Source organism: Typopeltis vanoorti, chromosome 19, assembly GCF_054136105.1.
Source record: "Typopeltis vanoorti isolate ZY-2024b chromosome 19, IOZ_Tvanoo_1.0, whole genome shotgun sequence".
NCBI classification, from domain to species: Eukaryota; Metazoa; Arthropoda; class Arachnida; order Uropygi; family Thelyphonidae; genus Typopeltis; species Typopeltis vanoorti.
The window spans coordinates 97,431,219-97,446,210 of NC_143567.1; the positions used below are offsets into that span (position 1 = coordinate 97,431,219).

Consider the following 14,992-nt stretch of genomic DNA (forward strand, 5'->3'; position numbering starts at 1 on the left):
GTGTGATTTAGTGTTTTTTGTAGATGTCATCGGATACCTAAACGAACTGAATCTTAAATTGCAAAAACAAGGACAATTGGTTCATGAACTGCATGGACATGTCAAAGCTTTTTGTAATAAACTAAGATTGTTGGAAAGTCAGATAAGAGCTAAAAATTGTTATCAATTTCCTACTCTAGCAACTCATAAAAATATCCCTTATAATTGTTATAGAGATGAACTGAAGGCACTAATAGAGCAATTTTGTGAAGGGTAGGTCATGCCTCAGTAACTTGCTCACGTATTATAACACAGTGACGGCTGAACTGGATAAGGGTAATGGGTTTACGGTGATTCTACTGGACCTTGCCAAGGCCTTTGACAGGATTCCACATGGAATTCTAATCAGTAAATTGCAGCATATGGGAATGGACATAGGGTTGGTGAGATGGATAGGAGGGTGGTTGACGGAGAGATATCAGAGAGTGGTTTACTCGGGAGTAGAGTCCACAAGACGGCCTGTGACTAGTGGTGTGCCACAGGGATCTGTTCTTGGGCCAATGCTGTTTAATTTGTTCATAAATGATATAGGAAATGATCTGAGAGGAACAGTTCATTTGTTTGTGGATGATGCGAAGTTGGGTAGGGCAATAGTGAATGCAGATGACGTCAAAATTTTGCAGGATGATTTGGATAGATTGGAGGTCTGGGCTAAGGAGAATGGATGTCAGTTTAATGTGGCAAAATGTAAGGTTATGCATTTTGGGGTGAAAAGATTGGAGGCAGTTTACTGCATTGGTGGAACCCTGCTCCAGGAAATTGATGAGGCACGAGATTTGGGAGTGTTGGTGGATAGGGAATTGAAATTTAGGGGACACATTGCAAAAGTGACCAAAACAGCTCATCAAATCACTTGGTTGCTGAAGAATACGTTGACAAGCAGAGACAAGCAGGTTATTGTTCCTCTCTATCGAGCCTTGATAAGACCCCATCTGGACTACTGTGCTCAGATTTGGTCACCTAGGTTTCTTCTTGATGGGGAGGATGTGGAGAGGATCCAGAGGCGAGTGACCAAGATGATAGCAGGTCTGTGGAATGAACCGTATGAGAACAGGTTGAGGATTTGTGGGTTGCAAAAATTGGTTGATAGGCGGAGGAGGGGAGATATGATTGAGACATTCAAATTACTGAAGGGTTTCTATAAAATTAATTCAGAAGATTTTTGAGAACGGGGCTGGTTGTGGGAGGACTAGGGGACATCCATGGAAACTGGGCAAAAGTGTGGTTAGTAAAGGTGTTAGAGCTGGGTTCTTTACTTTTAGAGTAGTGAATGAGTGGAATGCGCTCCCTGAGTCTGTAGTGGATGCTGTGACAGTGAATGAGTTTAAGGCGAGGTATGATAGATACTGTATGAATGTCAGATAGTTGTGATGAATATGATTTGGGGCCTCCCTCGATGAGTCTAATGACTCCCTGGAGTTGCCCGTAATAATAGTAATAATAGTAATAATTTTTACAAGGTTTGCCAACTTCAAAAACAAAGACTCTACATTTGCTATATTTGCTTGTCCGATGGATGCTGATGTAAATAATGTGCCAGAAAACTTACAGATTCAGCTTTAGGCGGATTTAGTGCTAAAATCACAATTGAACAACATTGCTTTGACAGATTTTTATAAATTTTATTTGGTGGAAGAAAAATATACAAATTTACGCACCTTTTCAAGAAAAATCATTTGTCTTTTCTGCAGCACATATATGTGTGAACAGTTTTTTTTTGAGGATGAAATACAATAAATCAAAAATTTGGAAAAGAATAATGGACGAAAACCTCGAAAATTCTATGCAATTATCCTTAAGTAATATTAACGTCAATATTGATAGTCTCGTAGTTGAAGTACAAGGGCAATCTTCACATTAAATTGTTATGTCGTTCATTATATTATTATAGAGAGTTGACACCTGCCTTGACATATTTTTTTTAATAAGAGTCTTGCACTTGGTCAAGTTCCTAAAGAGTGGAAGGAGGGCAAGATTGTGCCACTTCATAAACGAGGTGATTGAACTCAAGCATCAAACTATAGGCTATAGTTTAATGCTTCAGTTTGATCACCACCTTTATGAAGTGGCACTATATACTATATAGTGCCACTTCATAAATATATATACTATATTCTTACAATGAAGTAAGCCCTCTACAAGAAAATGTAAATGAAAATACATTTACAGTACTGTACTGTATTTATCAATACTGTAAGATTTAGTTTATGTCATCTGTATACAATATGAATCATATGTCTGTCAGTACCTACATCAATATTGTCTTATATGATACAAAAAACTGTAGGCGTTATATGTATTACTAACACTAGACATCAAAAATGAAAAGATAATGCGAAAAAGAAATTATTCATATTTATTTACAGATATAACAATTCATGCATTGATAATGAAGAAGCAGCAATATGATTGCTTTATGGTAGTCTAGTGCAATCGATTTGATTACTTTGCAGTAGTCTAGCCTATACACTAATGAATGAATCATTAAGTAACTAATTAATAACAGTTATTTTATGCAGTTATGGTTTAATACTGCATGGTCAGAATAAGTGAGACATGGTTGGAAGAGGATGACATCCTGACAGGAATAGACATGGTAGGGTATGATGTGTTTCGTGAGGACAGAAGGGATAAAAAGGGAGAGGGAGTGCTATTCATGATAGAGAAAGAGTCATGTCCATACAAAGTAGAGATGCAAGAGGGAAATAGTGCCAGTGGTTTTGAGACAGTATGGTGTGAGATAAAGGTGAATGGAATCAAATACTTGGTTGGATGTTGTTATAGACCAGGTAATGTGGATGGTGGTGATAATGAAATGTATAATCAAATTAGTCAAGCAAATAAGAAAAGAGTGATCATTATGGGTGATTTTAATTATGGCAATATAGACTGGAATGATGAGATAGCAACTGGAAGTAAAGAAAATGAGTTTCTTGAGTTTTTGAGGGATAACTACCTCAGACAGAATGTAACAGAGGGCACACGAGGATTGAGGGTCTTGGATTTGGTCATCTCATCAGAGGATGTAATTATAAATGAGGTGTCAAATCATCCACCAATTGGTGAGAGTGACCATGAGGTGATTACCTGGGTGGTTGCCAGCAGTGTGAGGACCTCTGTGAGAAAAGGGTATATGTGGAACTACAAGGGGGGGGGTGATTATGAAGAGCTCAGGTGACAGCTTGCAGGTGTAGCATGGAATGAGGAGTTAGCTGGAAAAGAGATCAATGCAGCTTGGGGGATTTTCAAAAGTTGAGCAAACTAGATGTTAATAAGGCTGTGGGACTAGATAATATATCACCACATATTCTGAAGGAATGTGCCATGGAGTTGACACTTGCCTTGACATATTTTTTTAATACGAGTCTAGCACTCGGTCAAGTTCCTAAGGAGTGGAAGGAGGGCAAGATTGTGCCACTTCATAAAGGAGGTGATCGAACTCAAGCATCAAACTATAGGCCTACCTATGTGTCAGGTGTTGTGGTTAAGCTGTTTGAGAAGCTTGTGAGAACTAGGATCCAGAATTGTGTTGACAACAATGGTATTATCTTTGATGGAGAGCATGGATTTGTGAAAGGGAGGTCATATTTTAGTAATCTACTTACTTATTACAATAAAGTGACTGCTTCCTTGGACAGAGGAGAAGGATACACAGTAATATACTTAGATTTTGCAAAGGCTTTTGATAGAGTACCTCATGATAAATTGATAGTCAAACTAGAGCAGATGGCGTTGGATATTATATTAGTGCATTGGATTGGAGACTGGCTATCTGATAGGTATCAACAAGCTGTGTATGGGGGAGCGATATCCAGGAAAAGGAAAGTCACTAGTGCCTCAGGAGTCTGTTTTGGGGCCATTATTGTTTAACTTGTGTATTAACGATATAGGTGAAGATTTGTATAGAGATATTCAGTTGTTTTTGGATGATGCAAAATTGGGATGAACCATGAAGAGTAGTGAAGATGTTGCGGCCTTACAAGAAGACTTGAATAAATTGAGTGATTGGGCACGGAAATGGGGATGTGAGTTCAATGTTGCAAAATGTAAGGTTTTAAAATTTGAAAAACAAAGATGGGATGCAGAATTTATGCTTGGTGAGGATATATTGTCACAGGTGGAGGAAATAAGAGATGTAATTTGCAGATGTAATTTGCAGTGATAGTGGATAAGGATCCGAAATTTAGGGGACACATAAACAAAATTGTGAAGACAACACAAAGGCTTCTGGGAATGATGCGGAAGACCCTGATGTGTAGAAGTAGGGAGATTCTTGTTCCGTTGTATAAGGCTTTGATTAGGCCACACATGGACTATTGTGCCCAGATTTGGTAACCTGGTTTTCAGAAGGATGAAGAAATGTTGGAAAAGGTCCAAAGGCGACTGACTAAGGTAGTTTCTGACCTCTGGAATGTCAAGTATGAGAAAAGATTGAGGAGATGCAATTTGCAGAGTCTGGTGGACAGGAGGAAGAGGGGAGATATGACAGAGACCTACAAGTTGGTAAGGGGGTGTTATAGGATCAATGCTGGAGAAGTTCTACAGAAAATAGTGCGAGATCTGGGGAAACCAGAGGTCATCCCTGGAAACTGTATAAAGTGGGTATGAGTAGGGGAGTGAGAGGCAGGTTTTTTTTTGTGCAGAGTTGTAAATGATTGGAATGCCTTGCCTGAGAGTGTGGTATCTGCAAGGAGTTTGAATGTGTTCAAGGCACAGTGTGATGAGCTGTGTGTGTGTGTGATAAAAGGACCTCCCAGATGAGTCTTTGACTCCATGAGATCTTGGGGTAATAATAATAATTATTATAGGCCATGGTAAATCTTTATGAAAGCTTTTCAACTGAAGGTGAGTATATCAGTCCACATCAAGGTGGTAGAATTCTGTCCTATTTCTCCTGTAGTAGGTTAACATATTATTTCCTTAATTATGAAAAACAAACCATGTAATAGAAGTTCCATCTAGAAAACTGATTGGAATATTCAACAGTCAAGTTTTTGTTCTATTTATTTTATTCTCTTACTGAGGTGCTATACATCAAGGAATTATATTTTTTATTTATTCTAAATATATAAGCTTCAATGATAAAACTAGAATTTGCTCAGAGGTATACCACTTAGATGAATTTATTCTTTTGATAGAATCTAAAATCAAGATTTGAAAGGGATAACGGATGGGTCAAGGCTGAAGTCTAGAGCACATTGGAAGTGATATGAAGATCACACGACTCCTGCAATGATATACTTTGAATCAAGACTGAGAAGAAATGTTGGCTAAGAGAATATCAATCAATTACAGGGCTTGACAAATAGAAGAAATGAAATGATATGATATGATGAACAGATATTGGGAAGATATTTCTCAGGCTCTAAAATGAAGTCATTCCTGGGTGCTGCCAAGAGTGTTATGAGAAAAATTGCATGACTGTGAGGATGATAAATTATTATTTTTTTTATGTGACACCTCCAGGGAGTCCAAAGACTCATCGAGGGAAAGTGTGCTAACAGCATCAAACGATTGAACACCTTCCAACTATTAACTGCGCTCAAACTTGCTTAACTTTTTGCGAGCCATTAGTAGCACAGGCTCTACCAATCGACCAACCTTTGCTAGCAACCTGTGTTAATGTAACAAATGGTTGTAAAGACCACAGGTTTGAGTTATTATAGGACCTGAGAAACATTTATGGAAGCTTTTGAACTGAAGGTGAGTTTATCAGTCCACCACATGAAGGTGATAGCCCCCCTCTCAGATATTAAGATTTTTGCTTTCACAAAACAAATCAGGAACACACAATTTACAACATAATACACTATCCTCATGGCCAAATTTTGTAGCCCTGGTTATAATTTTAATGAAATTAAACTGTGCAGTCAGTCTTATGACTTCGTAGGAACCTAAAATAATATTAAGGTGTGCATTATATTAAAAAAAATGAAAAAAAAATTGAGGATTTCCTCCAGAAAAGTTATTCAGAAATTACCATATAATAATGGAAAATGAAATGTTAGTATTTAAATTTTCTTGAAGACAGAGTTAAGCAGTTTCATCTGTTAAATTTTTCTATACAAAGTTCAACACATTACTGCAAATATACTATAAATAGTTTTAATACCAATAACAACTCAAGCTGATCTGAAATACATTGCCAGTCTTTCTCATATAGATACTTACGACTTCATTTGTTGACGTGCTTCATCAAAGGAGAGTTTCCTGTTTGTTGTTCCATTAGCTTTAAGGGCACTTTGTATATCCATGATTTTGTCTCTTTTCCCCAGTTTGCTCAGCACATTATTATAACCCTATACAAACAGACATATCAGAAAGAAATTTTACATTTACATATTTCAGTGCAAAAGAAGTTTTTTTTTTATCATTTTATTTCAAGCACTTTGTGTGTCATTTTTTGTTTCTTAATGCATTTACATCAGGAATAGGGACAGACCATAACATTCTTTTGTCTGAAACACGCCTTCTACATAGATGGTAGTACAAATTTGAATGCTTATTCAAGGAGAATGCTGAAGCCATGCTTCACTGTCCTAACTTGAATTAGAATGACTGCTTATCTTTATCAAAAATATGGGAACATTTGATTAGAATAACACATAATTAATTTTTTTTTCAATTACTATTAAAATCAACACTTGTATTTTATGAAGACATAAAGTCTTGAGAAACCAACTAGATACTACATCTATCTGATGATATTATAAATTATATACAGTCACCCCTCGACTTACGTCTGGGTTCCCGTTCCATCTGGCAGGATGGAAGTCAAGTTGGACATAAGTCAATACATTGAATCAATAGAGTTATAAGGGTTAAGGACTCAACCGTAAGAAGTATACTGTCATTTTAATTTTTAAACCTTATTATAAAACTGTACTGTGTGTTACTGCCACTATAAAACAGGAGAATTATCACCCAAATCTTCCTCCACAATCACATCTTCATTAACTTCCTTGTGTGAATGATCAGTTCACACAAGGAAGGTAGTGTTGTTTTTTTTAACCTTTGTTAAAAAGATAACCTTTGTTTTTTTTGATGAAAATGTCCAATGTGCTTTGCTTATTCCTCTTCTTCTTTTCATCATAAATTTGTTCACAGCAAGCAAACGCATCATGTACTTTCGTTTCTATTATTAAGTAGCATTCAACATTGGGGTCCATATCTTCAGCCATTTTGAGAACATCACTAACTGCAAAGAACATTTCTGCAAGACCCTTCACTGTAAATTGTTTAACTACCTCTTCCTGTTTCTCTTTTTCCTCTTCTGCAGCAGTTGTCCCTCCAGTTTGACCAATTCTTCGTTGGTCAATTCTTCAGGGGAACTTTCTACGAGTTGAATTATGTTGTCATCATTCACTTCGAGATTCAAATTGTTAGCTAGGCCCATTATTACAAACTTCCAAAATCATGCACAAACCTTTTTAATGTCTTTTTCATATGCCACTCATACATTGAGAGGTCACTTCATCCCAAGCCACAGCAATATTTTTAATAACATGATAAATATTGAATGTTTTTCAGAATTGCATGAGAGTCTGGTCATTTCCTTCAGTAGCAGAAATGGCTTGTGAAAAAGTTCTCCATAGATAATAAGCTTTAAACACTGCAAGAACTCCCTGATCCATCGGTTGGATCAATGAAGTAGTGTTTGGAGGGAGAAACATGACCTTGAACTTGGTGAAGATCACTGCTATAAGATGGATGACCTGGAGCATTATCTAGAATAAATAAAACTTAAATTCTACATTTTCTTTCACATAATAGCTTTTTATTTCACTTGCATAACAGTTGATTAAGGCATCCTCAAACAATTTTTGAGTTCATCCACGACTTCTTCTTGCTCTGATAATGAACTGGGAGTATGCTTCCTAATGTTTTTGAAGATTCGTGGATTCTCACTGTGCCATATCACAAATAGTTTCAGTTTATATCCAGCCACATTACCCATAACAGAATTGTAATATGGGCATTAGGAGCTTTGAAACTAGGTGTAGATTTTAGCTTTTGTGGATGAATGTCTGCTCGGGCATTTTTTTCCAAAACAAAGATGTCTCATCCATATTAAATATTTGCAGTGGCAAATAATTTTCCTCAGTAATAATTTTATCCAATTTTTCCACAGACTCCTTGGCAGCCTTCTCAGCACTTGCAGATGTCCATATATTTTCACATTATGCAGCGCAAAACGCTGCTTGAATCTCATAAACCAACCGGAAGAAGCATTGAATTCATAGTCTTAATCAGGTTCTGCTTTCTCCTTGAACATATTGAAGAGACTTAGTGCCTTAGCAGTTATGGTCACAGTGCTAAGGGAGTATGTGCTTTTGGTTCAGGTCCTCTATCCATGATGCAAGTAGCTTTTCCACATCACCGATAGGACCTTGTCATTGTTTCGTCACTATCATCGATTTAATGGAAGCAGATCCTTTCACAGCCTCTATGATTTTATCCTTATTTTTCAAAATGGTCGTCACTGTAGAATGAGCCCATCCGAAGTCATGTGCAATCACATTGACAAGCTTACCAGCTTCATGTTGCTTTAAAACTTACAACTTCGTTTCATGATCAACTGCTCGCCTCTTTTTCTGTGATTCTTCACTTGGTTTTTTGATTGTGCGTGTAGGGACCATGTTGCACAAAACATTGCAAAATATTTAACGATAAATACACAAATAATCCATTTCTCAAACACAAAATCAACAGAGGAACTGTTGAAGATAAGTGCCAACTGCCGAGGGAGGTTGCCACTGAAAGCACTGTTGCCACTGTGCATGCTTTACCTTATGCTTGCTTGCATCTTGTTTGAAAGTATAGCTAAAAATGTTATTTATTCCCTTATGGGATCATGAATGTATCTTCGAAAGGACGTAACTCGAACAGACGTAAGTCAAGGGATGACTATATATGCAATTTATTTTAATACTGTTATGATTAACCTTTTCTTCAGTTAAAGCTTAACACTATTGGTGATTTGACATCATGTGGCTCATTCTATTTAGAATAAATCAATTGTTTTATCATACTTTTGCCTTATGTTTTCATGTGTGTGTGTATTAATCAAATTATAAAAATATGGAAAACAATCAAACAAGATACTCCATTAACAAGATTCCCCATTAAAAATAGTCATAATAGAAGATAATTTAATTTTTAGTTATTTAGGTTGTATAATAACATAACTAAAAGACAAAAAGATATCAATGGAAAAAAATAAATAAAATTCAGAAAATCTGCAGAACAGTTAAAAGCTGAAAAAAAAAAAGAAGAAGACAGAAACACCTAGCATAAATTTTATAAAGTAATAGCTATTCCCCACTCTGTTTTTTTATCCTTTAAAAATATGAACTGTTAAAAAGAAAAATCAAAGTAAAATACAGCCAAAAATTAAATTTTTAAAAACATTTGAAGGACGCCCAAATTAGATTATATAAAAGATGAAGTTATTAAAAGAGAGTTAAGTATTTATAGTTAAAATGAAAAAATCAAAGAATGAGAAACAGAAAGAGCCTGTGTGTTAAGGCTTAAGTGCTGGGAGGATATGTTGGAGGTTTAATGATGCTCCATGATACAAACTGTCAAAACAGCTGGCAAACTCACTTACCCCTCCTCAATGGACTTACCACATCCTACATAAAAAAAAATCTACACATTTCTACACCTTGATTGAGAATCTAACTTTAAATAATACAGATATCTTAGTAAGCTTTGACATCACATCACTGTTTACCAAAATTCCCTTAAATGATGCCTTAACACTCTTAAAAAACGTTTTTCCTTAATATTTTAGATCTCTTTTCCTTTGCCATCAATTCTGGTTATTTTTCTTGGAAGAATAAAATTTACAAACAGATAGAGGGAATTGCTATGGGTTCCCCCCCCCCTGCCAATTTTTACATGGAATATTTTGAAAAATGAGCCATAGACTCAATCCCTCTCAAACCTTCTATCTAGCTAAGATATACGTAGATGATGTGTTCTTGATTTAGCCTCATGACCAAGACACATTAGAATCCTTCCTCAGTCACCTTAATAGTCTACATCCAAGAATCCAGTTTATGATGGAAAAAGAAAATAACAATAGTTTACCCTTTATAAACACCTTAGTAATATGCTTTCTGAATGGTAACCATTCCTTCTCTGTATATAGAAAACCTAGTAACTTTCCCACCACCACCCCTCTCAACAATATGGCATTAAAACTAGCCAATAGCGCCTATAATCTTTGTTCCTGTAGAACCTCTCTTTCAACTGGACTCAACCATATACACAACACCTTCCTATCCAATGGCTACAGTGATTATAGAATTAAAAAAATAATCAGTTCCTCCCCCCCATTCCTCAGCCATCTCTTCAGAAAGATTTCAGAAATGCCATCACCATCCCCTATGTCCATGGCACATTGGAAAAAATAGCCAGGTCATTAAAAAAGTACATCCTCTACACAGCTTTTAAGTTCCACCAGAAACTTGCTACCCTTATCTGTTCTATCAAGATCAGCTCCTTCCTCTCTCAGTGCCTGGAGTATATAAAGTACCCTGTTCCTGCAAGTTGGCTTATTTCAGACAGACAGATAGATCAGCACTGTCCATTTAGATGAATACAAATCTTACATCTGCAATTACGGTTATTGTTAATTGGGCCTTGCAAACCATGTATTGGACACAACTCACATGATCTGGAAGAAAACCACTATGCTCCACCATAGTAAATTTACAAAGGAAGGACTATTTTTGAAATCTGCAAAAGCACTAGAAATCATTAAATTTCATTAGAAATCGACCTAATTTAAACAAACACAAATGCATAAAACTTCTCAAAATTTAGGAAACAATAATCATAAGAGGTCCCAGTTTCATCCTAGGCCACCTATAAATACCCATAGAGAGCACATCACCTAGATATGGTGTTAAAGTCACCCATGTGTTTCATTAGCATTGTGTTGTCTTTTGTGTGCGCACGTGCGTGCGTGCGTGTGTTATAAATGTTAATTGTACTCTCTGAAGATGTCACTGACTGAGATGAAATATTGGAAGCATTAAAATTAGACATCATTATTATTATCATTATTATCATTAGACATCATTATTATTTGACACCTCCAGGGAGTCCAAAGACTCATCGAGGGAGAGTGTGCCAACAGCATCGAACAATTGGGCCCCTTCCAACTATTAACCGTGCTCAAACTGACTTAACTGAGCCATTAGTAGCAGAGGCTTTCCTAGTGTTGTCAATACTCCATTAAACCTCCAACATGAAAACAGAAAGAATATATACAGGGTGTTCGGGATAAATTTGACAGTTTCGTAAGGAAAAAGAAAATCTTCTTTGTATCTATTAAATTTAATGAATTGACAAAAAAACATTACAGGCAGAGTTAATTACAATACTATCAACAAGATTTACTCAAAATAACCACCATTAGCATCGATCACAGCTTCAATTCTGCTTCGGAACCTCGAACAAGCTGATGCTACAGTCTCCCTGGGAAGGGCCGCAAAAACTGTTTTAATTTTATCCATTAACTGGGCTTTTGTATTACTGGAAGTGCGATTGGTGTCTTTTTCACCTGCGCCCCATACAAAATAATCCATGGGGTTAAGGTCTGGGGAGTTTGGAGGCCAAACATTTGGACTGGTGAAGTCGTAGAAATTTTCAGACAACCATTTTTGACTTTTCCCAGAGGTGTGGCAAGGGGCCGAATCCTGCTACCATACATACGGCCTACCATTGGCTACCCTTGTTATCCAGGGCTTGACTACAGTTAGCAACTCCACGAACAAAGCCCGAATTCCAATGCCAGGGTTCTTCAACACCTGTTCCTGCAGATTTGGGAGGAATTCTGCTGTACGAACGCAATCAGATCGTCTGCTAGGGATCTTTCTTCTTGCTACATCCTCGTAGTCACCATTGCAAGTCTCTAGTTCATGCCTGATTGTTTTTACTGTATTCAGGGAGCATTGGGCAGCAGTCGTAATATCCTTATTTTGATGGCGGGCACGAATCATCATGATACAAGTTATTCTCTTCCATGATTCAGGTGGGTTCCAGCTATCCATCCTTTCTGACATCTTGTATATGAATGAAGAAGGGTCCAAACTTTTAAATGAAGAGAAGTGTGTGTTAATACATGTAACTTACGGAAAAATATAATTAATTATAAATATGTCAAATTTATCCCGAACACCCTGTATATATATATATATATATATATATATATATATATATATATATATATATATATATATATATATGATAGGAAGATAATGACCTGAAAGAAGCAGATAAATACAAACCGAAGGTGAATAAAAGAGAGAGAGAGAGAGACCAAATGTAAGATGTAAAAGGCCAGTGAAGCTGGAATAGGCAAAATGCCTGATACTTGATGAGAAGAAGAAAATATCTGAAAATTAATGCATTACATTTATTATATTTCTGTATATTAAATTTTTCTTGCATTTGTTTAGTTTACCTGTTATTTATAAAAAAGCTAATAAATATATATTGTTTAGGTTATTGAATGGGGGGAGCAGTGAGGAAGCACTTGTCATTCATACTTTTCCATTAGATACATCACATGAACTGCATACCTTCATTTCTCATACAAAATGTGTAATATAGACTCAAGCCAGTGAACAAGAACATCAGAAACAGAAAATGAAAATGAGGTATTACATGAAGATCAAAGTAATACCTCATCTTAATGGTAGCATATGCTTGGTGTACAGAACTTTGGAAATTACCCATAAATATATATATATATATATATATATATATGTGTGTGTGTGTGTGTGTGTGTATTCCTGAGCTTCTACTCGGTTGTAATGATACATTCTAAAGAATACATTTTAAATGACTTTAAACCGAGATAAAATATTAAATTTAATGATAATGATACAACAAGTTTCAGCCTTTTACAGCCTTCTTTAGGTATCCACTAAAGGTAAAACACAGTAAGAAAAATTGAAGATACAAAAAACTGAGAATTACAGGCAAAAAATGCAATACATAATTGACACAAAACGTTGTACTTTTCAAGTCGTTCTAGTTAACGCGCTATTGTTTGTAGCATGCGTGCTTGCAGGTTCACGTGAACGCCAGTATTAAAGGTCAGTAGTGAGAGATGTCATAACTCAAATTGCTGTTTAAATGTTCAGGATTAAGGAGGATTTCCCTGGGCTCCACGATTTTCCTTTCAAACTCATTACTACAGCAAAAAATGTTTTCGGATTTATCCCAGCACACAGAGTGACTCTGTAGATTATCACGAGGATTGTTAGAGAAAAGAACATGACTGGATAGCGCAGATGCATGTGACCATTTATAGGAGATGTCTCTCTTATGCTCCTCAATACGCAGTTCAATAGATTTGTTAGTCTGTTCAAAATAAAGAATATTACAATCGCACCATAACTTGTAAACACCTGGATATTTCAGGTTATGATGAATAGGTTTTGGATGGCTTATAAGAGAATGGACTTTAAGGAGTGCAGTGAAAAACGTCCTGATGTTGTATTTTTTTAAGGACTTTAGCCAATTTATTGGAGACTGAACTAATGTAATGTATTGAGATGCTACCTTTAAAATCAGTAGTTTCTGTAGTACACTGCCTAGGAGGATCCAGAAGAAATTTCTTAATTGTTTTTTTCAGAATATCCATTTTGTTTAAAGATAAGAGAGTGCTGTTCAATTTCTTTTTGGAGTTCATCTGGTTCATTTAAAAGAGATCATGCTCTGTGTCCTAAGGTAGAAATAGTTCCGAGCTTTTGTGGTGGAAAGTGATGAGATTGACAGTGCAGATATCTGTTAGTATGAGTTGGTTTTCGGTATATGGAGGTTTTAAATCTATCAGAGCATCGAGTAAGAATTACATCCAGGAAAGGAAAGCAGTTATTTCATTCTAGTTCAGCAGTGAATTTTATATTAGAATGCTGGTTGTTAAGATGTTGAAAAAAATCCATGAGAGATGTGTGTCCGTGATTCCATTATATGGAGTCACGGACACACATTAGATATATATATCGGCGTTCATATTTACTCGGTAGATAATGTTATGAAAAATAAATTAGTTTGAATTACTATAATACCGAGAGTGATGGTTTAATGTTAAATCTGGTGTGAGACAAGGATGTACATTATCCCCCTCTGTTATTCATTATCTATATGGATCACATTATGAAGGAAAGTGGTATTAAACATGATATCAAAATTGGAGATGTTAATGTCAGCTCTTTGCTTTATGCGGATGATGTTATACTTCTAAATAAATCTGCTACAAGTCTGCAAGATTCTCTGACTAAATTGAATAGCTGTTGTAATAGATATGGTATAAAGGTCAGCAATAAAAAGACAAAGACAATGAAAATAGGCAGAATCATTGAAAACGTCTACTGTGTTGTGAATGGAGAACCTGTGGAACAAGTAAAACGTTTCAGCTATTTAGGCACGATTTTTACTGAAAATGGTAAATTAAATGTAGAAATAGACAACAGAATCAGCAAAGCTGGTATGGTGGGAAGTCGATTGAATAAATTCATATGGAATAAGAGAGAAATTAGTCGGAACACTAAATTAGCTGTATACAAGACAGTGTTCAAACCAGTTTTGACTTATGGATCTGAGAGCTGGGTCAGTAGTAAAACACTTGACCAATGACTAGAGACCGCAGAAATGAGAGTCCTGAGAAAGATTATAAGTGTGAACAAATGGCATCAATGACAATATCATATTAAAAATGAGGATATTAGGAAAGAACTTGATATTGTCAGCATCCAGGAATGTGTTAGCAGAGCTAATCTCATGTGGTATGGTCACTTAAACAGAATGGGCGAGGAAAGATTAGTAAAACAAGTGTTCTCTGCCAGGTTGGCAGCAAAACGACCCAGAGGAAGACCAAGATATAGGTGGATTGATACGGTACAAAGTGTGCCTTAGACGATAGAAATAT

General features: G+C 36.1%; 1 protein-coding gene across 1 annotated transcript in view; it reads right to left on the minus strand.

Annotated features, from left to right (window-relative positions):
• Nucleotides 1-14,992, minus strand: part of LOC150096380 (polycystin-2-like) — a 286,011-nt gene that overhangs the window by 28,359 nt on the left and 242,660 nt on the right. Inside the window, exon 12 of the mRNA XM_090409166.1 lies at nucleotides 6,211-6,338. Within this exon, the coding sequence (XP_090265292.1) occupies nucleotides 6,211-6,338 (128 nt within the window). The remainder of the gene's footprint in view (nucleotides 1-6,210; nucleotides 6,339-14,992) is intronic.